Source organism: Brassica napus, chromosome C3, assembly GCF_020379485.1.
Source record: "Brassica napus cultivar Da-Ae chromosome C3, Da-Ae, whole genome shotgun sequence".
Taxonomy (NCBI): domain Eukaryota; kingdom Viridiplantae; phylum Streptophyta; class Magnoliopsida; order Brassicales; family Brassicaceae; genus Brassica; species Brassica napus.
In genome coordinates, this window is record NC_063446.1 from 14812062 (window position 1) to 14839096 (window position 27035).

The following is a 27035-nucleotide window of genomic DNA, read 5'->3' on the forward strand; positions in this document are numbered from 1 at the left end:
ATGTAAAATCTTTCCTGAGTGTTAGATTTTTTTTTTTTTGGTAAATTATCAGTATTAGATTTTTTCTACAAAAAAGTTATGAAGTCGCATAACATGGACATAAATCAAAAGGGGTGACATGTCGACTTCGGAGCGAAGTGGTCAATTTGTCTCACGTACTAATGCGTGGCTATTTCAGGAATATCTTTTTACCTAATTAGTATAGTATGGTTTATTTATCTTGAATGTATATCGAGCAGAATGTGGTGATTATTCCTCTAATCTAGTGTTTTGAAAACTGGACCGGATCGAATCGGTCTAACCATGATTTGTTGAAGAAACCGAGTCCAGTTCAGTCTAAAATCTGGATATGAAAAAATCTGGTAAAACTGGTGATCTAGTTTTCAAAACCCGAAGCTAAATAATCAACATATAATTAATGTGTTTTCAATTATTATTAAAATTTAATATCTCACAATCAATATTTTTTTCTATCACTATTTAATTGATTTTCTATTTAATTCTATTTTTTAAATGTTAAAATATATATTTAGCTCTCATATATTATTTTTATCGTGAAATATTCATAAAATTTGAGACTAAGTTGTAAGAATAAATAAATAAATAAATACGGTAATTTGAACGGTCAATCATTTTGTTTATATCAATTTACATAATATCTAATTATTTACTCTATATATATAGTTAAATTTGTGGTTAATGTTTATTTTTCTAATTAATAAAAGAGAACATAGAACATAGAACTACTTCTAGGTCTATATAATTGATTATATATTTGATTTTTTTTAAACTAGCAAATCCGGTTTTTAACCATCTGAACCGGTATCTGGTCTGATTATAAAAACATTGCTCTAATCTCAAATCCAAACAGTAGACAAGTGTATTTATGTTTGTTCCTATACCCAAACGCTCGTAAGAAATGCCAACTAAAATCCAACCCATGCGACCGGTATGACTTCCCTTAACAAGTCACTTAGTATTTCTTTTTCCTCTAACAGACAAGCAAGCTCCAAAAAGGCCCAAAAAGAAAAAAACGTCAATTCACCGTCCGATTAATTATTAATGGGTCCCGCGAAAATCAACGATCCAGATCATCTCGTTTACGTGCACCTCAATATATTCCCCTGTCTCTCCTCCGTCTATAAGAACTGAAAACAAAACCTACCGGTTCCTCACCTTGTCTCCCCCACACACCGATCGCGTTTTGTCTCTCCCGACGCAAGCACCATCTCAAATCTGCAACCGATCAAAGATCCAATTAGGGTTTTCCTCGCAGCCATGTCGGACGCGTACTGCACGGATTGCAAGAGGGAGACGGAGCTGGTGGTGGATCACTCCGCCGGAGACACGCTCTGCTCCGAGTGCGGCTTGGTTCTGGAGTCTCACTCGATTGATGAGACCTCCGAGTGGCGTACCTTCGCCAACGAGTCTTCCAACAGCGATCCGAACCGTGTAGGTGGCCCCACCAACCCGCTTCTAGCGGATAGTGCTCTCACCACGGTCATCGCGAAGACGAACGGCTCCTCGGGGGATTTCTTGTCGAATTCTCTCGGGAGGTGGCAGAATCGTAACGGCAGTGCTGAGCGTGGGTTGATCCAGGCGTTTAAGACCATTGCTACCATGTCTGACAGGTAGTGCTCGTTTTTTTTTTTATTTTATCGGATCTTTGCAAGTGTTGGCAGATTAGATTGTCAATTAGCATAACTAAAGGAGGTTCCTTTATTATCTGAATTGAAATTTTTGAGAGTTAAGTATACGCTTGATGCCTCTTTGCAAGTATTTACAGAGAGAACATTGTCAAGTAACGTAACTAAAGGAGGTTTCTTTTGGTTGGCATTGTTGTTTGTGTGGAGTGTTTGTTTATGTTGCAGCTTCATGTCCTGTTCTGTGTGTTCATTGTGATTACGTGTGAGGGTGCTTACTTGCTTAGTTGACGCCTCTTTGCAAGTATTTACTCGTTTGAGAGATCACGTGGTGAGGTTCTTTTTTTATGTGCATTGAAAGTTTTGTCCTTTGTGATGATGCTTGTTGCTGCTGTGTTGTGTGGAGTATTTGTTTATGTTCCCTGATTCATGTCTTGCTGTGTGTGTTCATTGTGAGAGTACTTACTCGTTGATTGATTTTTGTTTTCACAGGTTGGGGCTTGTTGGAACTATCAAGGTAACGTTCCTCGTCTGTTTCTGTTAATCTGGTTTGCTAAATTCATAGCATGCGGATATGTTGCTAGAAAGCTAATGTCGCTGGTTTAGTATGTGCTATTGGAGCCTATCATTTAACGGTTTGTTTATGAAATGTAGGATCGGGCTAATGAGATATTTAAGAGGCTGGAGGATCAAAAGTCAACCAGAGGAAGGAACCAGGATGCACTTTTGGCAGCCTGCTTGTACATTTCATGCAGACAAGAGGACAAGCCACGAACTATTAAGGGTAAAGATTTCTCTTTTGAGAGAGAGTCTGGTTCCCCTCTTGATATTAAAAGCTTTGCCATCATAAGTCAAATCCAATTCCTCAACCTTGTGAATAGAAATCTGCTCTGTTGCCAATGGGGCGACAAAGAAGGAGATTGGACGAGCAAAAGACTTTATAGTTAAGACGTTGGGGCTGGAGACTGGTCACTCTGTGGAGCTGGGCGCCATACACGCTGGTGATTTCATGGTAAAGTCCTTACAAGTACCTTAAAATTGATATTGGTATTGGGCTTTGTATTGACATTTGCGGTCATGTCGCTGGGAATTGCAGAAAAGGTTCTGCTCTAACCTTGGAATGTCTCATCAAGCGGTTAGAGCTGCTGAGGAAGCTGTTAAAAAATCTGAGGAATTTGATATAAGGTACATTTCATCTTATTCGAAGATTCAGTGCCTATAGATAGACACAGCAGAACCTTTACAGATGCTTGATCTGGCGCCTTGCAGGAGGAGTCCTATATCAATAGCAGCAGTGGTTATCTATATCATAACCCAGCTTTCTGATGACAAGAAGCCTCTTAAAGGTTTGTTTGTTTGTTTATTTGTTTATTTTTGACAAGAAGCCTCTCAAAGAGTTATAAAGAAATCGTAAGACTGAATAATATTTTGGGGTTGAGTGCAGATATAGCAGTAGCGACAGGAGTAGCAGAAGGGACAATAAGGAACTCATACAAAGACTTGTATCCTCATCTTCCAAAGATAATCCCAAGTTGGTATGCTAAGGAGGAGGATCTTAAGAATCTCTCTAGTCCTTAAACTTCTTCTTTGCAACAGACCTGTCTTATATATATCTCTCTATCGAGGAGGATACAAAACAAGTGTTTCTCTCGAGTAGAGAGGCTTTGGTTCTTTCTGAAAATTCTTTTCCCTTGTGAGTCCTTTTGTTAAGATTATTGTAATGTGTTAACAACTTGAAAAACAGATTTTAAAAGTTTTCATAGTAAGAAAGAATATTTATTTATCCAATCTACACCAGCAGTTAAAACTGCAGCTAACTGATTGTTAGGAGCAGGTAATGGAGTCATAACTGATCTTACCTGGTATAGTTAACATCAGACTTTACAGAACAACCGATGCAACTACCATTAGCTTTTATAAATTACACAGGGCTTGCTTGGCTTTTAGAATGCATTTCAGGATAGTCTAAAGTAGAATTGCTTATTGGTATATTGAAGTTGATATTTTCTTAGTAAAAAAAAAGCCATAAAGAGAAAGATACAGTACAAAGATTATGACGACTCAAGAAACTGAACAACAATCAATTTTAAGACATGATGTTTAACATAGCAGAATCTGCAGTTTGCACAAGTAAGATCTTAGAAGTTCGGATTATGAGCCATGACAGACTAATCAAGGCTGATCTAGAAGGGAAGGCCTGTAGAATGCATGGCTCTGTGCAATCTCAATCCTGTCTCTTGGGTCATTCAGTGTTTCATCCCTTAATGCTTGCAGAATCGCTTGTGTTGATTGTTCTCTGCAAAATCCAGACACAAAATTGAGCAAACATAGTTCATTACAGAATGAACGAAGCAAGTTCCAAGAGAGATTCAATGTTCTTACCTTGTGATGAGTATCTTGTAGAGTGTTTTCAAAATAGGACATGATTCAACCGGAGCCACAGGTTTCTTCTCTTCAGAATGCAATATACTTAGGCTGGACTGACTAAGCAGTTGATAAAACGCTCCCACTGCAGAAACACCCTATTCAAACACAACCAAACATTCATTCACATTAAGCCTTGATAGACACCAAAAATTTCAAACTTCTTTGTTCTCTCACTTAGAATTGAGATACCTGAATCATTCCCTTTCCGCTTATACTATCACCCATGTCTCTATTTATTTCTCCTTTAGCAAGCATCTGACCATACCAGGCGTTACGCCCTTTCAACAAGGTCACATAAGTGTCAGCTAGCAAAGGTCCTGCAAGTTTCTCAGGTTCTTCTGCTAGTAAATGAGTTATGAATATCATCTCAGATGTACAATGAGCAAAGTACACTGATTTGCTTGTAGCGCTCTCGTTAGTAAGCGCTGCCACCATTCCTGAAAAAAAGAACAAGAGGAGAAGGATCAAAGCCAAGGTAAAATCCCTCGAGTCCTTGTGTACATGCAGACACTTACCAGCTCCAATGGCGTACACATTCTTGAGACCTCCCATTACTTCATGTGTCACAAGATCACTATTGTCCCAAACAATGAAATGAGGTTGTCTTAAGAACTTTGCTAGTGGTTTCCTCCATTTCTCAGCTCCACAGATTCTAGCATTAGCATATTCCTTGTTGTAAATTTCAGCAGCAATGTTTGGTCCACCAAGATAGAGTACATTCTCAATCGGCACACCAGCTATATCCACAAACACCAAAGACAAGAACCAATCCAAGAAAGAGTTAAAATTACAGACAACTAAGCTTAGATATGTCGATAGACTCTATGCCTGGACGTTTTTACCCTAAACCGAAGTCCAAACTTTAACCCGAACCAAAAAAACCAAAACCGTATAAAAATATCCGAATGAGACTTAAGAACAGTTACTTTTGGGTTTGGGTTCAACACAAAGCAAACAGAAATTTTAGAAATTTTAGAATATTTTAAAGATTTTTAGTTTGTCTTATTTGTTATTTTGAGTAATTTTTAGTTAGTTTAGGTAGCTTAATTAGTTTTTAATTAAACTTTTTTGAATAATTTAAATAATTCTAGTATTTTTTGGTCAATTTTTTTTATAATTTTGGGAGATTTCACACACTGGTTATAACCCGATCCGAATCAAAAATCCGAAAATCCAAATCAACAAAACAAACCTGAACGGGATACCTAACCACCATGCCTAATAGACTCAATAGTAGAAAGAAGAAGAAGCTTACTTGCTTGATGGATCATCTTTGTTGGAGTAATGATATGTGGAACTGGCTCGAGAGCAGTTTCAATACCCTTAGACAGAGAGATAATAATAGGAACTGTGATCCTCTCTTTCCAATACTTGCTAATCTCTTCAAACACTTGTCGTGTCTCAGTCGAAGGTAATCCATTAACAACAATATCAGCATCCCACGCAGCTTCTTGCAGGTTTGTCACAACCTTGAGAGGGCAAAGCGGCGTGTCAACCATGTTAAGACAAAACCCGTCTTTCAATATCTCATCTGCATAGAGCGTCCTATCACCGAGTCTTGCCTCGACGTATTTCAGATAAGCGCAGCGTCTTATCAGTCTCCTCAGGACATCTTCCCGAGAATTGATCACTTCGAACAAATGCTCAGCTGTTGATCTACTAACAGCTCTACCGGGTCTTCTCCATATCCTGATCTGAAACTTCTCCCTGAAACCTCCGTAGCTTTCTTGGAGAAGAGCTGCAAAGACACTTCCCCAAGCACCAGCTCCAACGCTTACAATCCTTAACGGATCTTTGTCTGATTTTCCAAGAAGACGACGAAACTCATCAAGCTTATCCTCCAAGTTGAGACCATTGTGTTGAGCAGAACATTTTGATAACAGGCTCTTGGCCTCGATGCTTCCCACCATTTTTTTTAGTCTACACCAAGATATTCAACACCAAACAAAAGGCAATGCCAAAGAGCAATCAATGACTATCTCAGCTTTTATATATTGAGTTCAATCAAGAATACAAAGAAATCAAATGGGCATTTTACCAGTCAGCTTCTTGCTCCAAAAGAATAAGTAGACTTTCTTGGTTCAATAACTCAGCTATTCTCACCAAACAGGACCTGAGTTTTGTCTTTGTGTGTTCTAGCTTTCTTCTGCCATGTAACAAAAGGGAGATCAAAAACAAGACACTAATGCAATAAATAGTAATGCTACAACCTGAGAAAACTACAGAGAATAACATCTTACCAAAAAAAAAAAATACAGAGAAACAAAGCAAATCAAGAGAGAATGAAAGATTATGAAATAAAATAGAAATAGACAATACCTTGTTAGCTCCGTCTTTGAGTTGTTCATCTAACACAATGAGAAAGTTCGGTAAACAAAACACAAAGTCAAGAAGAACAAACCTTTCGTGTCGGCAACCATAAAAGAAATAACAAATCCAAATCAAGAAGGAAAGACAAAAACGCATGAGAAGATTTATCTACTGGCAGAAAATCATAAAACTTTCATGAGAAAGGCAAAGTAGTGAGTTAGAATTAATACTACAGAGCAAGGGAGAGGAATGGGCATAAGCATTGATGGGTACAGTCGAGGAAAGGAACAGACTCTTTTTATTTAATTTTGGTTATCGGTGTACATTTAAGGGAAGGTGCCTAACTTCGGACACGATCTTTAATGGCACAAAAGAAATACAGCATTTACTATTACAACCATTTTTTTTATAATATTCTTATTATGTTTAAAAATATAAATTGTTTTCATATTGTTATACAAATTTTATATTTCCTTCGTTGATATTAGATGTTGTTTAGAATTATGCACATATTTTTTTAAAAATAGTTAGATATTTTTTACATTTTGTAAACAAAAACATAATTAATTATCCACCAAACCCAAATTCAACCAATAAAAAAAACAAAATCCATAATATAAAGAGTCGTGTAGCATTAAAATCAATAATTAGGTTTTTTGAAAATTGAAAATGCCATATAACTTGAAATAAAAAAAATCTCCAAAACATCATCTATTAGAAAATGGAGGAAGTATTTATCAGAATTTTTTTAATTGATTAATTTTGTATTTTCTTATTGAAGCATTTTATACTAAAAAATACTTTTTGTTTAATTATTGGTTTTATGAAACCATTTATGTTACAAAAAGAGAGAACATACATTATCTTGCGATATACTCCCTCTGTTCCCGAAAATAAGATTTTCTATAGTATTCACGTTTATTAAGAATTCAATAAATATTTATAATTTAACTTATTTGTTACTTTATTATACACTTTCTAATAACTTTCCACCAATGAAATTTAATCAATTCAAATATTCTCAATTAATGTTTCTTAAAAATAAAAAAAAATACATTAATAATATAGAAAATCTATCTTTTTGGAACAAGAAAAAATTCTACAAAATTTTACTTCCGGAAACGGAGATAGTATTAAATATAAATGATTTGATCATCTAACAATGAACAATTTATGTTGTAAAAGAGAGAACATACATTATCTTTTATGGGGTAATCTTTATATATAAAAGAGGGTTTACTCCCTCCTGGTGAAGCCACCTCAGCTTCCACATCACTAATTCGAAGTCTGACGTCGCGACACCTGTCCCTCTTCCAAAACGCTGCACTTCGCCTGTGTTCTCTCTTCTTTTTTCACTTTCTGTGGTCTTTTCTTCTCGCCGTAATACTTCGCCAAAACCGCCGATTTAAAAATCGGAGACATCCTTCCCGGTGAATCTCCGGCGTACACACGCAGTCCAACACGCAGTCCTGGAGTTAGAAGAAACGCCAAGAGGTTGGTGAGTGGGCCAAGAGAAACCAGGACCTTGGATGGTGAAGCTTCCATAGTCGGTATCGATCAGGTCGAATATCCAATTAGCGTTTTCGGGTGACACCATCTCCTTAAACTCCACCGGTAGATCGATTTTTTCCGTTAAAATTTGATTGGATGGAAGGAAGAGAAAACTGTTGGAGGAGACGAAGTGTGGAATAATCCCAGAGATTGGAGTTGTTTTCACGTGCATTACTTCATCTCTTTTGGGCAGTAAAACATTAAAGTTTTTTTGTTTTCTCTGTTTTCTAACACAATCTCATTTTGCATTTGGTTTGAAATCGTTGGCTCTGATTACATTTTGGGGGAGTCCAGAGTTATATCTGATTCCTTAATTCAGTTTTGCACTGTAGAACCAACGTGATGAAATCGAAGCAAAGTTCTTCGAGGAGAGTCAGAGAGCAGCACTAGAAGCTAAATATCAGAAATTGTATCAGCCTTTCTATACCAAGGTAATGCAAATGGTCTTTGATTCTATCATCACATGAAACCTCAACTAATAAAATTTGATTAAAAATACTTCTATGTGTTGCTACTTACTTATATGTTAATAGTGTTGAGTGTTCTTTACTTCTTTTTGTATTCCCACATGCTTATAACTGATATATTGATGTTTTTCTGCTTTCCTAAGATGACTAATACAAGTTTAACAAGACTTCTCTCTGTCGTATGATTATAAGTAACTGACACTAATGGTTTTCTGCTTTCCTATCGCATTGTTCACATAAAACAGCGATATGAGATTGTCACTGGTGTGGTTGAAGTTGAAGGTGCACCAGAAGAAGTGAAAACAGAAAAATGAGAAGACAAAACTGCTGAAGGTATGCTATCTATTGCGCACACTAAAACCTGATTATGTTTTTAGTTTCTGATGATCGTGAAATATTGTTTCAATTGATACGAGCATCTGTTTTTCTTTTTTGTTTCCTGCAGCGAAAGAAGTACCTGATTTATGGCTTATTGCATTAAAAACAATGAAATTACTGCTGAAGAGGTCCATTATTAGGATACTCTTATATTGTTTTTGTTTATTAAAATTCGATTCTCTTTATCTTGATGTACTTTTTCCCCAATGATTCTAGATACCTGAGATGAAGGTGCTCTTAAGTATCTTAAGGATATCAAGTGGAACAGCGTTGAAGAACCAAAAGGGTTTTTAAGCTCGAGTTTTTCTTTGATGAGAACCCTTACTTCAAGAACACAGTCTTGACCAAGACATATCACATGATATGAAGATGAGCCTATCCTCGAGAAGGCCATTGGATATGATCTTTTGATTTTATCATGCATTTACTGTTTTATGGTTCTCTAGAAGTCTTATTGATCTTTTAAGTATTATCCAGGACGGAGATTGAGTGGTTTCCTGGAAAGTGTTTGACTCGGAGGATCCTTAAAAAGAAGCCAAATAAGGGATCCAAAAACACAAAGCCGATCACTAAGACTGAGGACTGTGAGAGTTTCTTCACCTTTTTAAGTCCACCTCAAGTTTCTGATGACGAAGAGGATCTTGATGATGACATGGTATGGACACCCCCCAAGTGCAGTTTTAATTTTTGACTTGGTATTTCAGAATGCGTTAACTTGATAATTCAAAATAATAAAGGGATTGCCACCATCTTTGTTTTACTTTTACTACCAATCCAAATACGTAAAGCTTCCCCTATGATTCTATTATATAAAATTTAACTGAACTACTAAGTTGATAATTAAAATAGCCTTCAGAATAAATATTATACACATTCCTCTAACTCTATGCAGTAAAGACAAGTACCTTATGCGCTTATTTACATCTTCAACCAAATTTCATACAAGAACTTTTTGCTTCAGTAGTAGCAAAGTAAAAGTATATCTCACCTAGGATTTGTTTGTGAATGAGCTATACACATTTGATATCATGCGTTTTCACTAGAACCTAAGTCCAGGCATGAGTTAGGAACTTTTCATTTGTTTCTTTCTATATCATAATACTCCTCCGTTACTGTCTCGGCAGTGAGTCTAACCTCGAGACAAGTCTTGAGCCAAGCTGCGTTTGGTACCCACCAGACATATTTTTGTCTAGAAATATGATTTGCTTTTTGACTTTTGAACAAATGGAACAACTGAAAAGCATAAGGCAGTAACTTGAGAAAAATAATATTTAATTAGTTGTACATTTAACAATATTTTACAACAAAACTTATAAAGTAAGATAAATAATATTTAGATAACGAGTCTAATTAAGTGCGTTGTAAATGAAAAAATTTTATTGTAAGAATTTAGTCTATAATTTTTAAGTAGTTGTAAGTTTTTTGATCAAGATAATATTAAAAATTTTAAACATATGATTTAAGAAAAAAATCACAAAAATATATATTGTAGATTTAAGAAGAGGGTCCATTAAATTACTCAGAGACAAATTGGAAAAAAAAGTTATAAATGATACATGTCTACAATTCAGCCAATTAAACACCATAACTAAAATTTAATTAATTTTTTTCATTCTACTCATCATTTTATATATAATTTCCAATAAAAAATTGAATACAAAATTTGGATTTGCATAAGAAAAAAAAACAATGAATAATTTAAAATTATTTTATAATTATCGAGCTACTTATATTTGTGTAATAGATTATAATATTTATATATTAAAATAAACATACTAAATATATAATTAAAATTAAAATTCAAACAAAAAACCCCGGCGTAGCCCGGCCGATCCTAGTACTAATAAATAAATGGGACCTTCGTCAAAAACACGTACATTATCTTGTTATATGTCATATATAAATGATTTGATCACCTAACAAAATGAACATACTTTATAATCAATCAATTTCGCACAACATAGTTCATTGTTTCTTTACAAATGAAAAATAAAAAAAAACATCAATAAATCATTGTTCTGAGAACAGTTGGGCAGCACATCCTCTTTCACATACAAAAGGCCAGCTACACTACTGACACACAAAACACACATGTATGTCCAGTTCAAAACCGTGACTGCCTAGCTGCCCGAGTAGGCGCTGCTTGGACATCTTCCGCAGCGATTTTGGTATAATCACCCAACAAAACCGGACACCAATTACTCAACCCATTTAACCAATTAGTCACCCCGTTAAACAACTAATTAGTCCATTTACCGAATAATCAGCCCAATTTTCAACTAATGATCCGATTATGTAAGCCTAAATTATAAACTGTGAAAATATATATTGGGCTTTGGAGAAATTTCGAAGCTCAAATGCCTTACATTTTTTAGCATGTGAACTCTATATATAGAGTAAGATTTTGCCTCTCTTTTTCTCTATAACAGAGGTAGGACTTTTGTAAATCAATACTAACAATGTGAAAAAAGATTAAATTGCAGTCAGAGCATCAATCCCCGGCGTTAGAACATGTGACTTAGCAATTGGGAAACTGTTGTGAACAAAGGTAAAATCGTGTGTGTTTTTCTCTGTCTTATTACTCAATCAAAGTGTTCCCTTATATAGGGGTTACAAGGAATAGATAAAAGGAAAGTGTACAAATCATTATCCTAAAGGAAAAAGGAAAACTTCTTAAAGATAAACATGAAGAGATAAATGGAAACATCCTAAGACTAAAGTCGGCCACTCTCTCTCCCTTTGGGCCGCCGACTCTCTCTCTCTCCATGGGCCACGGTTTGGCCATTTGGTTACTAGCAATCCATATTGTTCATAACACTCACCCTTGGATGCTATAACCATATGGGCTCGTATCATGCACGATGTTGCCTCGTTAAAACCTCTCTAGGAAAACCAAAAACCCAAGGTGGGAAAAAATGGAAACCGTAGACAGGAAAAAGAGTACAACACATGACACTCCCCCTGATGAAGGCATCACTGAAGATCCTTCAGCCGGCGCATACCTATCTGATGAACCAGCTTCCTGAACGTTGAGGTTGGCAGAGACTTGGTGAAGAGGTCGGCTGAGTTGTCGCTGGATCGGACTTGAACTACTTGAACCTCCTTTGCCTTCCGCAAGTCGTGGGTGAAAAAAAACTTGGGCAGGATGTGCTTGGTCCTGTCTCCTTTGATGTATCCTTCCTTGAGCTGAGCGATACACGCTGCATTGTCCTCGTAGATGATCATTGGCTCCTCCTTCTCTTGTCCCACGGCCAGACCACTCTCTCTTAAGACATGGCCGGTCATGTTCCTCAACCAAACAAGCTCACGGCTTGCCTCATACATGGCTATGATCTCGGCGTGATTAGATGATGTAGCAACTAAGGATTGCTTTGTTGAACGCCAGCATATTGCGGCTCCACTATGTGTAAACACATATCCTGTTTGAGATCTAGCCTGGTGTGGGTCAGATAAGTACCCAGCATCTGCATATCCGACCATGTTCTCTTCTGGCCGGTTGGTGTAGAACAAACTGAGATCCTTTGTTCCTTGCAGATACCTGAACAGATGTTTCACTCCGTTCCAATGCCTTAAAGTCGGACATGAACCAAATCTAGATAGTAAGCTCACGGCAAAGCTTATGTCCGGTCTAGTATGACTAGCTAAGTACATTAAGGCCCCAATGGCACTTAAGTAAGGCACTTCCGATCCGAGTGCTTCCTTGTCCGGTTTCTTAGGTCCGAATGGATCCTTTTCTAGGTCTAAGGACCTCACGACCATAGGACACGGCAAGGGGTGTGCCTGGTCCATATTAAATTGCTTGCGTATCTTTTCTGTATAAGTTTCTTGATGCACAAGGATGCCATTTGCTTTATACTCAAACTGTAATCCCAAACAGAACTTAGTTTTCCCTAAGTTTTTCATCTCGAATTCTTTCTTTAGACACTCGACCGTTTGGGAAATCTCTCCAGAGGTTCCTATTATGTTCAGGTCGTCCACATAAACAGACATTATAACATAGCCCTTGCTGTCGAATTTCTTTATGAATATACATGGACTTATTGGATCATTCTTATAACCCTCTTTGGTTAGGTACTCGGATAATCGGTTATACCACATTCGACCTGATTGCTTTAAACCATAAAAGGCTTTATTCAGCTTAATGCAATGTTGTTCTCGAGAACCTTTCTTATCTTTGAGCTCAATACCCTCTGGAACTCTCATATGTATTTCATTATCCAGTGGTCCGTACAGGTATGCAGTCACTACATCCATTAGGCGTAAATCAATGTTTTCTTTCACGGCCAGACTGATCAGATATCTTAGTGTAGTCGCATCCACCACAGGGGAATAAGTTTCCTCATAGTCTATTTCTAGTCTTTGTGAGAATCCTTGTGCTACAAGCCGTGCTTTGTATCTCACTACTTCTCCTTTCTCATTTCTCTTCCTTACAAAGACCCATTTGTATCCCACTGGTTTGACATCTCTAGGTGTCAAGATTATAGGGCCAAAAACGCATCTCTTTCTCAATGATTCTAACTCCACGTTTATAGCTTGTTTCCATTTGATCCAATCTGATCTTAGCATGCATTCTTGTATGGACGTGGGTTCTAGATCCTCATCTTTATCCATGATCTCAAGTGCTACCTTGTATGCAAATAAATCATCAACGTTGATATCTTTTCTGTTCCATTGTTTTCCAGACATTACATGGTCTATAGAGATCTCTTGGTTGTCCGGCTCTTGTGTCCCGTGAAGTCCAGCGTCCCGGACCTCACTTTGAGGGACGGCCGGATCATCGGGTGTGGTCGGTACACTCGGCTGAACCGTCATGGTCGGCTCGACCGATCCATCTATGTCCTGGACGGTTTCCTTGATGCTCTCGGATCCAGCACCTTTCTTGGATTTCCGAGGCTGTTTGTCTTTGGAACCAATTGGTCTACCACGTTTTAAACGTTGCTTAGACTCTGTAGCCACTTGACACTGTCCATCTTGGACGTCTAATCTTATAGGTGCATTACAAGCCAGGATGTGTGATATTGTCACTCTATTTGGGTCAGCAAATGTATCTGGCAGTCTATTGGCTAGCTCTTGAAGATGTATTATCTTTTGGACTTCTAAATCACAATCTTTAGTCCGAGGATCTTGCCAAGATGTTGATGGTCTAAACCATTCTAAATCTTTTGTTATCAACCGGCTGTTATCTCCCCCTAAGGGCGGATATTTGGACTCATCAAACTGTGAGTCTTCGTATCTGGCCTTAAACAAATCATCGGTTGTTGGCTCAAGATACTTTATAATGCTTGGGGATTCATATCCTACGTATATTCCCATCCTCCCCTGCGGTCCCATCTTAGTTCTCTGTGGTGGAGCAATTGGAACGTAGACGGCACATCCAAATGTTTTGATGTGGGACACGTCTGGCTCATGACCCGTAAGTAATTGGGTGGTGAATATCTATGCTCACTAGATGGTCTGATGCGAATCAGTTCCGTTGCATGTAAAACTGCATTTCCCCATGCTGATACCGGAAGTTGAGACTTCATAAGTAATGGACGGGCTATCAGCTGGATACGTTTAATGATGGATTCGGCCAAGCCGTTCTGTGTATGGACATGTGCCACGGAGTGTTCTACTTTTACCCCCATGGACATACAATATTCATTAAATGCCTGGGACATGAATTCACCAGCATTGTCTAGACGTATAGTCTTAAGAGGAAAATCTGGAAAATGTGCTCTCAGCCTTATCATCTGAGCAAGCAGCCGTGCAAAGGCTAGGTTCCGAGTGGATAGCAGACATACATGCGACCATCTGGTCGATGCATCAATGAGGAGCATGAAGTATCTAAACGTCCCACAAGGTGGGTGTATTGGTCCACATATATCTCTTTGGATCCTTTCCAGAAAGTTTAAGGTTTCTTTATTAACCTTGGCTGGTGATGGCCTAGTTATGAGTTTCCCTTGTGCACATGCTACACATGTGAGATTTCGTGGGATCACTCCTTTAAATGTGTGCCCTTGTGAATTCATCATCAATTTTCGCATCATTCCTGTTCCGGGATGGCCAAGCCGGGATGCCCTTGTGAATTCATCATCTGAGCAAGCAGCCGTGCAAAGGCTAGGTTCCGAGTGGATAGCAGACATACATGCGACCATCTGGTCGATGCATCAATGAGGACCATGAAGTATCTAAACGTCCCACAAGGTGGGTGTATTGGTCCACATATATCTCCTTGGATCCTTTCCAGAAAGTTTAAGGTTTCTTTATTAACCTTGGCTGGTGATGGCCTAGTTATGAGTTTCCCTTGTGCACATGCTACACATGTGAGATTTCGTGGGATCACTCCTTTAAATGTGTGCCCTTGTGAATTCATCATCAATTTCGCATCATTCCTGTTCCGGGATGGCCAAGCCGGTTATGCCATAAAGTGAATAGCTCGGAGGTGTTTGCCTCGACCATGCTGATCCTTGCATATTATAGACCAGTAGACATTGCGGGCATAGTCTCTAGGATCTTTTTATTGCCTTTGGTGATCAAAGTTATGTTAAGGATTTCTTTGTTTCCTTCTTCCCATGTTTCAAGGTGGAAACCATTCAATCTTATATCCTTGAAACTCAATAAGCTTCTTCTAGAGCTTGGGGAATACAAGGCGGTTTTGATCTCTAGGTGAGTGCCCTTGGGCATCATCACATAGGCCTGGCCGTGACCTTTAATCAGGCTAGCCTCACCCGCAATGGTTTGTACCTTTGCACTTTGCATTGTGAGATTCATAAAGTACCTTTTGTCTCTAAGGATTGTATGACTTGTGCCACTATCCACCACAAGTATACTCATCTCATCATTCATTTCTATAAATAAAATTTAGAGACTTTATAAGATCTTTAAAACTTTTATTATTATAAATTTCATTACATAAAATAAAAACACCAAATCAAAGACATAAAGCAATAAGACAATGTGATTCGAAAAACTAGTCCTTTAGACAGTCGGATGTCTCAAAATCCATTTGGTCATCTTTGTTGTCCCTGTCGGATTCATTGTCAGCATCATATCCATATCCTTTGTCATCATGACCGTTTTCTTGGATCATGTTTGCCTCTGGGTTCTTGTTCTTGAGGCTCTCTTGATAGAGTTCGCACAAGTGTTTCGGAGTTCTGCAGTTCTCGGCCCAATGGTTGTCCATCCCTCATCTGTGACATAATGACTTGGACGTGTAAGATGGTTTGGATATGCCACCTCGTCCACGGCCATAACTCCCTCGGCCCCGACCGTAATTGGAACCACGACCACGGTTATTGTGGTTTCCTTTTCGGCCGGTTGAGTAGTTGTCTCGACCGTTATGATTGTCACGCCTACGCCCCCTGTACCCACCACGGCTATTGCCGTATGGTTTCCTGTTGTCTTGGGTGTAGTAGGTCTCTTTGGGATCTTTCTTTTCAACCTCATGGGCTTCGGGTAATGGTGCTGTCCCGGCCGGTCTAGCTCCACTATTCTTCATAAGAAGCTCATTGTTTGCTTCGTCCAAGAGTAGACATGAGATCAGATCAGTATATGTGGCAAAACCTTTTGTTCTATATTGCTGTTGCAACACAGAATTCGACTGATTAAAAGTCGTGTAGGTCTTTTCAAGCATCATCACATCGGAGACTTCTTCACCACAAAGCCTTAGTATTGAAACTATCTTGAACAAGGCTGAATTATACTCATCCACCGACTTATAGTCCATGAATTTGAGATGCATCCAGTCGTGCCTTGCCTTTGGAAGCAACACCATCTTTTGGTGATCATATCTGTGCTTTAAAGCATTCCAAAGATCCAATGGATTCTCAATCGTCATGTACTGATCTTTAAGACCTTCAATGAGATGATGGCGCATAAAGCTTATGGCCCTGTATCTATTCTTTTCATTCTCATTGTTGTCCTCGATGATAGTATCACCGAGTCCCTTGGACTTTAGACTAATCCTTGTATCTAGCGCCCACTGCAAGTAATTGTCTCCGGAGAGATTAAGGGCTGCGTAGTCTCTGTTTGCTATTTTCGACATCTGATTCACATTATCATATAAGATTTTAGATTCACAATGTGATCACGTGGCCGCAGGATATAAGCAAGCTCGGCCACAACACGTCTTATGCATTTATGATGTTCAAACAATACTAATCGACCATGGTGCTATCAATCATGAGCCACACGGCCCTATAGGTTTACTAATGCAATCAACCTAAGCTCGTGTGATCTATATGCTGGCCGATCTTGTTTTAACCCATTGTAAATGCAATATCATGTTCGGATTCATGCAAAACGATTTAAACATTCTTATGATCCCTAGGGTTTTCAATCTTTAAATTCTATCAACTTATGTTTAAGGTTTCAAGGCCTTAAGTATTTGTATTTAATTCAAGCAATCTAATCATTCCTAAACCTCAAATCAAATAAGAAATCAAACAATCAAGATCAATCTTAAAATCGGACACTAGCTTCTTTTAGGGTTTTCGATTCCTTGATTAGGGTTTGCCATGTTTCAGATTTAATCAATCAACATACAATCAGGTTCTAATTGGAATCGATTTATGTTTCTAGTTTTAAGACTTGTCGATTTTAATCTTATGGTTTCTTTTAGGGTTTCATCAAGACATTGTTTCCATAATGATGGAATTAGGGTTCTTATTGTTCTAGGTTCTCAGATTATGTTTATACCTTTGTTTCGTAGGGGATTTAGAACCGGACCACCTGAGAATGGATGAAACTTCGAGCTGAGATGATCGGACGCTTGCTGCCTCCTATCGGGTCGCGGATGAGGTCGATCGCGGGCTGGAGGCGTCTAGGCTGCGAGCTGTTCGGGGATCGGATCGTCTCGGGTCGGTCGCGGACTTCGGGTTCGATCGCGAGCTGGATGGCGGTTCTTCTGATCTGGAACATGATCTGAGAAGCTTTAGGTTTCAAGATTGATCTCCTGAGTTCTTAGATGAACAAGATTAGGATTAGGGTTTAAGTTTTTAGTCGCCGGTTTAGGCTTTTAGGTTTCGATTTTGGTCTCAGGGTTCAGAGGCTATCGTGCTGATAATGTGTTGTGAACAAAGGTAAAATCGTGTGTGTTTTTCTCTGTCTTATTACTCAATCAAAGTGGTCCCTTATATAGGGGTTACAAGGAATAGATAAAAGGAAAGTGTACAAATCATTATCCTAAAGGAAAAAGGAAAACTTCTTAAAGATAAACATGAAGAGATAAATGGAAACATTCTAAGACTAAAGTCGGCCACTCTCTCTCCCTTTGGACCGCCGACTCTCTCTCTCTCCATGGGCCACGGTTTGGCCATTTGGTTACTAGCAATCCATATTGTTCATAACAGAAACAACAGATTTTTGGTAGAGTTAGCAGAGGTTAATATATATACACATATACATATATAAAAATTAAAATCCTAATCTAGATTAATTTGTTTTTCAATTGTATGGTATCAACATATGTTAACAATTAATTTTGTTCGACCAATAAATATAAATTTCAATGATAACATACGAAAAACTATTACATTCTAATATATTTAATTTAAATACTATAACAAAATAAAATAATAATTAAATTAGTCTCTGCGTATACTTTACTTAATCTTCGATTTTTTGGTAATTCGAAGTCGGGGGTTAATGTCCGACTATCGTCTCCGTGTTACAGCTTTTTTCTATTAATCAAATCAAAACCTTTAAAGAGGCCTCTCAACTAAAACCATATAGACTTAATTAATCGAGTGGGCCTTTGAAGACCCTCTCTTAATAGGCCTAAAACCGTAATGGGCTCTCATCCACCGTAGAAAGCGATAGACTTCTCTCCTCCTCCTTCGATCGTTTTTCTCCGCTGCATTTGTGAGAGAGTGAGTTAGTGAGAGAGAAAATGGAGTCTGGGCTAAGCGAGATCGGAAGCACGAAGATGTTCGATGGCTTCAACAAAAGATACAAACACTACAGTGAGACACTTGGCTGTTCCATGACTTTCTCCATCTACTTCCCTCCTTCTGCTTCATCTTCCCGTAGATCCCCTGTATGCTATCTTCACTACTTTGATCTCAGTTTTAGTTATTTAGATCAATCTTCCTCTGTAAAGCTCTGATCTTTTTTTGTAAAAGTAGACAAGGTTTATCTTCAGCATCCATCTCGATGGTCTGTGTTCTCTGTGTTTCGATCAAAGAAGCAGACTTTAAGTTTTGCATTGGTTTGAACACGCTGTGATGCCAAAGTCATTTTTTTTTATTGGCAGGTGCTTTACTGGCTCTCTGGCCTCACCTGCACTGACGAGAACTTCATCATCAAGTCAGGAGCTCAACGTGCTGCTTCCACTCGCGGCATTGCTCTTGTTGTCCCAGATACTTCTCCAAGTTAGCCACTGTCTATAATGTCTTTGCGTTTTGTACATGATTTTTATTATAACCTATCTTCCCTGATGGTTTTGATATTTGTAGGAGGATTAAATATTGAAGGGGAAGCAGACAGCTACGACTTCGGTGTAGGTATGCTGTGCAACGTTACATGCCTCTAGTTTACATTCCGACACAGTTTTTGTTCTGACTATGTTGTAGCTTTGAACTTATTGGTTGGATTTTGATAGTTAGTATTCAGGTTTTGCAATGAAGTTTTTTTCTTTCCTTACCTGTTTAGGAGCTGGATTTTACCTCAATGCTACTCAGGAGAAGTGGAAGAACTGGCGTATGTATGACTATATTGTCAAAGAGTTGCCGAAACTCCTGAGTGGTAACTTTACTCAGCTTGACACAACAAGGGCATCTATCTCTGGACACTCCATGGGTGGGCATGGAGCTCTTACTATTTACCTGAAGAACCTCGATAAGTATAAGGTATTATTTTTCTGTATTGCTTGTGGCACTCCAATGTTGAATGCAATGCTTTGAACTTGGAAATTTGGAATGGGTGTGTGGATAATATGTTTCAGCATAAGATTTTTTTACTCGTTGATCATTTACTAAAAAGTGTATGTGCGTATGTGTGGCATTTTTCAGTCTGTGTCAGCATTTGCACCAATTGCCAATCCCATAAACTGCCAGTGGGGACAGAAAGCATTCACCAATTATCTAGGTGACAACAAGGCTGCTTGGGAGGTAATATAACCTTACTAGATTTGATTCTGTATGCATATAGCCGCCAAACTATATTGATTTCATTCTCTGCGTTTCTCTGAATCTCAGGAATACGATGCCACTTGTCTTATTTCAAAGTTCAACAATCTGTCTGCCACAATTCTTATTGATCAGGTATATACCCTATCACAGCATGGTCTTCTATGTCTTCACTTGCTGCTTATGAACACGCATGAGTAGTGTATTCATCTCCATGTGTCCTAAAACACTGTTTTGTTAAATGCAGGGAGAAAACGACCAGTTCTTCCCTGATCAGTTATTGCCAAACAAGTTTGAAGAGGCTTGCAAGAAAGTGAATGCGCCGCTCTTACTGCGTCTGCACCCAGGATACGACCACTCCTACTACTTTATTGCAACCTTCATCGAAGACCACATCACTCACCATTCTCAAGCTCTTAAGCTGTAGCTCACTCCAGTTGCTCGATATCATCATCCAGCATTGGCTTTGTCCACATATTAATATCAATAAAAGGAAGTGGACTTGTTATGTTTTGTGTTCAATAACTGTTTTGTGAGGTGTGTTTGTCTTCTATAATAAAAAGATCTTCAGTTCCATGATATTGGACCATTATAAGAGTCGAACATCATACATAGCCTTCCTCATTTACAATGGCACAAAACAGAGATAGATATGTATAACCCTACTTAGTTACTAGAGCATCATACCTAGCTGATTGCTTTACAAAAGAAAGAAACAAAAAATAAGAATTTATCACTCTCTTGCTGTCTAGCTGAGCCGTTTAGAATGAACACTGGAAACTTTTACGTTTGTGATTTACAGGTTGGTGGCCTCTGCATGATAGCCTCTTTGGCTTAGAAAAGTTGGATGGGAGATAACTGTGTTGCCTTTTGGAAAATTCTGTGACCAGGTGCTAGAATTGCCAGAGGGTCATACGTATGTTTCCTCTTTGCAAACGTTTCCCATCTGTTTCCAAAGTGTGATCTCCACTCTCTTTGTGTCTCGTAATGGGGCAAGTACTGCTTCACGTTGATGTTTGTTGCTGAGCAGAAGTTAAGCACTCTTTGGTTTTGTCTCAAAAGGTACTCAAGTTACTTGTCCCTGAGTTAGGATTTGGCACTGCAGAGGGTAGAAAGGCCACGAGGTAGAAGATATCTTCATCTGGAGTTATCAAAGATGTATGCTTATTCCATCTGCAACACACAAGAAAAGTGTTGGTAAATTTATTTATTTTCCAGAATCATTGGAAGAATATGCTCACTTACTTAGATTGATTCACTGGATAGATAAGGATAGGACCGTTGTTGTTGCTTGTGAGAATGTTGTTGAAAACTTCTGTGGCAAATTCAAAAATGCTGCTCTTGGGAATCAGGAGATTCAGCCAGGGATGTGGAACCTCCCATAACCCCTTTGCTCTCAGTTTTATCTCAGCTATATGCACACGGTCCAGAAACTCAATGTAGGGCACTTCAGATGAGAACAAAGTAGATGGAATATAACTCAACTCTGAAAGTAACTTCTCAGTTTCCTGCAGGGGAAACCGTTCCTGCGATGTTAGCATATCTAGAGAGTATATTGATTGTCTCCGTATTGCTTTCACATCTCACCTGAGGCACAGAGTTAACTTCTTCTGTGTTGAAGTATTTCACAATTTCTAGACAATAAAGAGTTTTTCCTTCTGACTTGAACTGGCTTGCTCCTATGGAATCATTGGGACTAAATGATGACCTCCAGTTATCGAGTAGGTCAGTTCGATTCACTGTCACAAACCCTTCAACATAGTCAAAACCATTCTTCTTGGTAATTAAATGTTCTTGGTCTCTTGAAAAGGCAGAGAAGTCTGAATAGAGTACCCTGATCCACTTCACCTATTAAAAACCCATACCCATGTGTCAAGAAACTGGTGCTTTATATCATATCCTATTAACCATGCTCAAGATGAAACTTTTACCATATGTGGTGCTGGTCCAAGAGCTATCCTTGCCCTGGTGATTATGCCAAACTGTCCAAGCCCTCCAAGAACACTGTAGAAAAGTTCAGAGTTTTGCTTCTCAGAACATGTCATGACTTCTCCTTTCCCTGATTCAATATGTGGAATAATATTTTTTATCTACTGCTCTTGTGTGCATTGCATGTTTTGCACATTAATGCCCTCATTGAGTAGTTTCAAAAACTATTTGAGTAAAGTATTTTTGAAGATATGCATATACTTTACAGGTGCATAAGATATTAACCATGAATGGAATACCTGTGACGATTTCTAGCTGGCAGACGTTGTTAATTTGGGGTCCATACTTGAAGGCTTGACCACTGATTCCAGCGTTAGATAGAGTACCTCCAACAGTGAGATGAAGGTAGTCAGTCCATGACTTTGGTGAAAGACCGTATTTTAGTGTCTCCCTTAGAATGTTGATCCATGATTCACCACCTGAGACATCAACATACGGCTGTTTCCCCTTGTGAATCTTGATATCAGGACTTCTAAGTGACTCCATGTTGATGACAACACCTTGATGAGCTAAAGCTTGTCCTTGAAGGGAGTGACCATGGCCTCTGGCTGCTACTGTAAGATTTGAGGTGGAGCCAAGATGTACTATACGCCTCACCATTGTTGAGATATCAGAAACTGACCTTGGATGGAGAATTGCCAGAGGTGGTAACTGGTATCTGTTGCCAAAGTCCTTGGACGCGTTGTGGACATCATTGAAGCTTATGTACCCCTCCAAATCTAGTGAGTCTAATGAGGAACGAATATCTGGAGGTAAATCTATTGGGGTGGTAACAGAATGATTGGAACAAAGATTGGTTCTACCTGGTATACAGCTTAGAACCAAGATCATGAAGATTCTGAGGAAACTCTTGTTATTTCTTCTTAAGGATGAGGTCAATCCCATTTTTACTTTCTTGAGAATAACTGAAAAGACTGATAGGGAGGATGATATGGAGGAAGTAGAGGTAAACTTGAGGTTTAGAGAACTCTCAAGAAAAAAAGAGAGAGTAGAGAAGAGAATTTAAAGGAAAGTTTTGGGCGGTACAGTCATATACTTGTACATGTTCACTATATAGCTGTAATGCCATTACTTTTTGTCTCTTTCTCTTAATTAAGGCATCTTTATGACGTTTTATTTTGTGTTGCATACTTTACATATGAAAGTTACTAAAATATATTTTGTTTTACTGCATAGTTTTTTCTTCTTGTTATTTTACTTTGTCTCTTGGCTACACTTAGCGTCAGAGCATGTACAGTAGGGCCCCTACTTGGGTCTCTCATGGTACTTGAGCTCAGTTTGTGGGATGAGAATCTTGCCCACCTCCCTCTACACTCACTCTAGTGACCTCATTGGATCATGCATATTGGACCATTTTTGCATCAGTTTATCTTGTCAGCTCTTGCAGTTTTTGTGTTTGACTATTAAGTTTGGAACTAAGTTACCCCTTAGGACCAAACATCAACATTGGCTACCATTCCTTTCAGGATGGATGCAGCAGAGCTGTTTGAAACACATTATGTGACCAAGAATTTTTTTGTTCCAGATTATTAGTAGAAAATAATAATCTTGTTGCATATCAATGTTTCCATGGTGCATTTCATGTGTACCTTCGCTTGCCATAAGTTTCAGCATGACATATTGAAGTGGGCATATAAAAGATTCTAGTCTTCTGTTGTTAATGGTGGTCCTCACATACCAAGTAAGGCCTTGTCATGATATTTCTTCAAGAGTAATTAAATCTTAGTTGTGATATGTGCTCTTTACTCAAAGTTATCATATTAAAAGGCTGGTTTATAGAGATTTTTTTTTTTTTTTTTTTTTTTTTTTTTTTTTTTTTGGACAAAGATGGTTTATAGAGAGATAAGTTGAAAAACCAATACTAGTGTGGTACTTGCAACAAAGATATGTATAGTGTTGACTTTGTGGGCATATGTTGTGTCTTCAAATCGTATACGTCATGTTCTTTTTGTTGTGTGATTGAAAGATGGCCTTGCATACACAGTCGGAGGCAAAGGCTGAACAATACTGTAATGCTGGTAGTCGAGTGACAGTTTGAACAAAGGAGGCACCGCGAATAAATTTATCAATTGATTTTGTTTGCTCATTTGAACAGGAGTGTTGTACACTGATAGGTTCATCTTTTTAACTTTCTTTATAGTAATATCAAGTGGCATCAAACAAATATAGTCGTAGGATATAATGACTAAACGAGTCTATGAGACAAAAAGTTTACAGTAGCCAATTATGTCAATAGATTTGCAGTGAATAACTACCCTTCGTCGTGTATCTGTCTTATGTGACTTGTGTGCAATTAAAAGCAGTGGTCTAAGCATTATTACTTCTTTTTGAATCTCTTTTTTTTCTTCATGGTGCAGTGTTACATTCTATTTGATTTATTATATTCTTTTATATATTCATGATTACACTGTCCTGGGGGCATTGGCTAATTCATCTTTGTTTTTTTACGTAGCTCACAATACAATGGTCTATGTAGTGGACAATTATACAAAAGAAACAGCTGAAGATGAATTCTTCTAAGTGTTTAATGAGTTAATTAGAAATAAAGTATGTAAGAAATCTCATTTATCAGAAGTAAATCGGTTTGATTACATAAATGAAAGAAGGTTAACAATGTAGCGAGCTCGCTAACGAATCAGACTCGAAATATAAAGACTAGTAGGAGAATTTTGAATTCGAGTATTTATATTTATAGAATCTCTCTAAGTGCTTTGGGAGAAAAGATGGATTCTCACATCGTTGAATGAGGAGGCTTCCTTTTATAGATGAAATGACACTCCAAATACGACCGAGAAGAAAATTTGCCTTCCTTGTTGATGGCGTCATATATTTATTTCTGATTTCGATGAGATCATATATATTCGATGTGAAGCGGATGCTCCAGGCCCCGTCCCGAAGATATTTAATGCTTGCAGACTGTATCATTCATACTTTGTAGGCAGAGGCGGCCCTGGCCGAAAGCAGAGGAAACATGTGCTTGCGGCCGCCTTTGTAATAAGTAAAATATCGGCCACAGTTTTTAAAACTCCGTGTTGGTCTAGTGGTCTACATGCATATTTTCTCAACACCTTATGGTGGGTTCTAATCCCTTCTCCTGCATTACATGCCACATTTTTTGGTTTTTGCTTGTAGCTCTTAAATTTGTAGGACCGGCTCTGTTTGTGGATTATCAGATATGCCTTTGCGCAAGTGGTCTTGCTCGTGTCAGCATCGCGCCTACATTACTATTGTACGCTTCAAGAGAGCAAACTCAACTTCAACCAGTGGTTCTGCGGAGCCACTGGTTATTTAAGATGGGAGAAACTGCTTCTAATATTTTTTTCAAAATTCTATATAAAACATAGAATAATTTCAATTATGCCCCTATGTTTATAGCAATTTACCCTTAGTACTTTAAATAAAAATAATTTTTCCCCTACAAAATATTTTTCTGCATCCGCGCCCGCCTCCAACAGAAACTTTTTTTACTGCACATGTAAGAAACTCATTTTTCTATGTTTAGACGTATGCATATCAGAGCGTCGTAGTCTAGTGGCACAAGCCTCTCTTCATGCTAAGCTTAACCGGTCAGTATCATGAATACATCAAGCTGTTTTTATTTATATATGAGTGCTATATTCTCCTATTTCTTGTTCTAGAGGATCAATGCATTATCAAAGAACAGCATGCAATTCAGTAGACCCCAAGTGAGTCCATTTCCGTACAGCAACATTATTGAACATTTAATCAACTTAGTGGCACTAAGCTGTTGTTTTTTTCTTTGTAAAGGTTTATTGTTCTGTGGGTGAATTCTTTTTAGTTGTTTATTTAGGCCTTGTCGAGTTTTTGCAGGTCTCAACGTAGTGTCACTTTCCACTCAAAAGTATCATTTATAATAATTCCACAGGTAAATCGCCGTGAAGATTGCAATAAAAAGATAGTTGGGGCATTAAGACTGTTTAAATGGCATCATGATGCGCCCAATATGATATTAAACCACCACCATTGCCGCAAAAAAATAAGGTTAGACTCCACAAACGTATTTAATCATTACTCTATGTGATACATGAATCTCAATTTCCATCTCGTTTTTTTTTTGCCATTCTAAAAAACATTATGGCATAAATTGGATATAAAGTCGAAATATGCCAAATTACCGTCTAAGATCCATAAGCATTACATTATAATAGATAAATAGATATTTCAGTTTCAACTTGTTGATACTAGAAAAAGAGAGAAATGGTCCCAAGATAGAATGTTGAGGTGGTGATTGTGGAGTTGGGCTCATTGGCTAGTTCGTTGACATTAGGTTTCTCTTGTCTTCAATTATTATAGAGATACCTTTTTCTGCAGTGATGGGTTATTTTCATTCTTTTGTTTCAGAAAACTATGTCTTCTTTCTCCTCCAGTTTTCATTTTTAAGTTCGAAATTTACTTACCAATCGCCTATATACTCGTATGTAGTTTCTAGACCATATTAGCTCCTTTTATTTCTGATATCAAATTGTTTTGGGGGTTAATTAATGCAAAGAGATCCTCCAAGCAAATCTTCAATTAATATATGCTTTTTACTTGTATAAAGTTATCTATTTACTATTTAGGGTAAGTAAACAAATTATGTGTCTATTTAGGGGAAGAAAACAAATCAGTTTGTCTATTAATGAATGTGTTTTAGCCTACTAAAGTTTAGCTCAAAATGTTCCTGACATTCACTGTATAACTTTTCATTTAAACTTTCTTTCTCAAGTTGTATAGAATATACATTCAAATGTTTGCCATAGTTCACTAAAGAGAAAAAAACCTTATAATAGTTTGATTTTAATATCAAAGATTTGCTCTCAGGAATGAGTCTCATCGGCCAAACCCAAGCCGGCTTAATGGAGAGGGCAAACAGTGCACCACCTGCAATGTTAGAATATTTGATAACAAAAAGGGTTCAAATATCCATTTTTCTCTCATAACAAGGGTCCAATTTTTTTTGTTATATTTATGATGTTGAATTTAGAAAAATATTTAAACGACATGGTTAAATTTTTTTAAAACCTAATAACTTTAATTAAATTGTTTTAAAATTATATATTCTTCTAATGATAACTTGACAACATTATTAAAATTAATTAATTATAGGGTCTAAGAATATTTTTTGGCCCAAGGACCCTTCGTCTTGTTGAGCCGGCCCTGGT

At 37.8% G+C, this 27035-nt stretch overlaps 4 protein-coding genes and 1 pseudogene across 10 annotated transcripts; 2 read left to right on the forward strand and 3 right to left on the reverse strand.

The window, feature by feature from the left end:
- Window positions 1–1148: 1148 nt before the first annotated feature.
- Window positions 1149–3426, forward strand: LOC106352803 (transcription initiation factor IIB-1). The gene is made up of 7 exons (XM_013792437.3): window positions 1149–1631; window positions 2136–2160; window positions 2298–2427; window positions 2525–2655; window positions 2740–2828; window positions 2913–2989; window positions 3088–3426. Exons 1-7 carry the CDS (start codon window positions 1279–1281, stop codon window positions 3219–3221), a joined length of 939 nt encoding a protein of 312 aa, XP_013647891.1. The 5' UTR covers window positions 1149–1278; the 3' UTR covers window positions 3222–3426.
- A 183-nt stretch (window positions 3427–3609) lies between these two features.
- On the reverse strand, window positions 3610–6666 carry LOC106352802 (glycerol-3-phosphate dehydrogenase [NAD(+)] GPDHC1, cytosolic-like). 7 transcript variants are annotated; one of them, XM_048749310.1, is made up of 7 exons: window positions 6390–6660; window positions 6109–6213; window positions 5326–5990; window positions 4586–4807; window positions 4260–4507; window positions 4026–4165; window positions 3610–3939 (listed from the first exon to the last, which is right to left on the reverse strand). In XM_048749310.1, exons 3-7 carry the CDS (start codon window positions 5978–5980, stop codon window positions 3816–3818), a joined length of 1389 nt encoding a protein of 462 aa, XP_048605267.1. In that variant the 5' UTR covers window positions 5981–5990; window positions 6109–6213; window positions 6390–6660; the 3' UTR covers window positions 3610–3815.
- Window positions 6667–15944: 9278 nt separating this feature from the next.
- LOC106355512 lies at window positions 15945–16634 on the reverse strand. The gene has a single exon (XM_048749408.1). It carries the CDS (start codon window positions 16632–16634, stop codon window positions 15945–15947), a length of 690 nt encoding a protein of 229 aa, XP_048605365.1.
- A 1926-nt stretch (window positions 16635–18560) lies between these two features.
- Window positions 18561–20463, forward strand: LOC106352801 (S-formylglutathione hydrolase). The gene is made up of 7 exons (XM_013792432.3): window positions 18561–18794; window positions 19011–19128; window positions 19213–19260; window positions 19409–19605; window positions 19768–19866; window positions 19954–20019; window positions 20132–20463. Exons 1-7 carry the CDS (start codon window positions 18648–18650, stop codon window positions 20309–20311), a joined length of 855 nt encoding a protein of 284 aa, XP_013647886.1. The 5' UTR covers window positions 18561–18647; the 3' UTR covers window positions 20312–20463.
- On the reverse strand, window positions 20390–22942 carry LOC106352800 (annotated as a pseudogene).
- Between the last annotated feature and the right edge of the window lie 4093 nt (window positions 22943–27035).

Bases quoted from the DNA above. Each gene is read 5' to 3' on its own strand.
- LOC106352802 (XM_022697333.2), bottom strand. From the start codon at position 5,980: ATGGTGGGAAGCATCGAGGCCAAGAGCCTGTTATCAAAATGTTCTGCT. The intron at 4,808-5,325 runs GTAAGCTTCTTC...TTGTGGATATAG, and splicing joins AAAGATGATCCATCAAGCAA to CTGGTGTGCCGATTGAGAAT. The intron at 3,940-4,025 runs GTAAGAACATTG...TGGATTTTGCAG, and splicing joins TACAAGATACTCATCACAAG to AGAACAATCAACACAAGCGA.
- LOC106355512 (XM_048749408.1), bottom strand. From the start codon at position 16,634: ATGCGCCATCATCTCATTGAAGGTCTTAAAGATCAGTACATGACGATT.
- LOC106352801 (XM_013792432.3), top strand. From the start codon at position 18,648: ATGGAGTCTGGGCTAAGCGAGATCGGAAGCACGAAGATGTTCGATGGC. The intron at 19,606-19,767 runs GTATTATTTTTC...GGCATTTTTCAG, and splicing joins AGAACCTCGATAAGTATAAG to TCTGTGTCAGCATTTGCACC. The intron at 19,867-19,953 runs GTAATATAACCT...TCTGAATCTCAG, and splicing joins ACAACAAGGCTGCTTGGGAG to GAATACGATGCCACTTGTCT.
- LOC106352803 (XM_013792437.3), top strand. From the start codon at position 1,279: ATGTCGGACGCGTACTGCACGGATTGCAAGAGGGAGACGGAGCTGGTG. The intron at 1,632-2,135 runs GTAGTGCTCGTT...TTGTTTTCACAG, and splicing joins ATTGCTACCATGTCTGACAG to GTTGGGGCTTGTTGGAACTA. The intron at 2,428-2,524 runs GTAAAGATTTCT...CCTTGTGAATAG, and splicing joins CAAGCCACGAACTATTAAGG to AAATCTGCTCTGTTGCCAAT.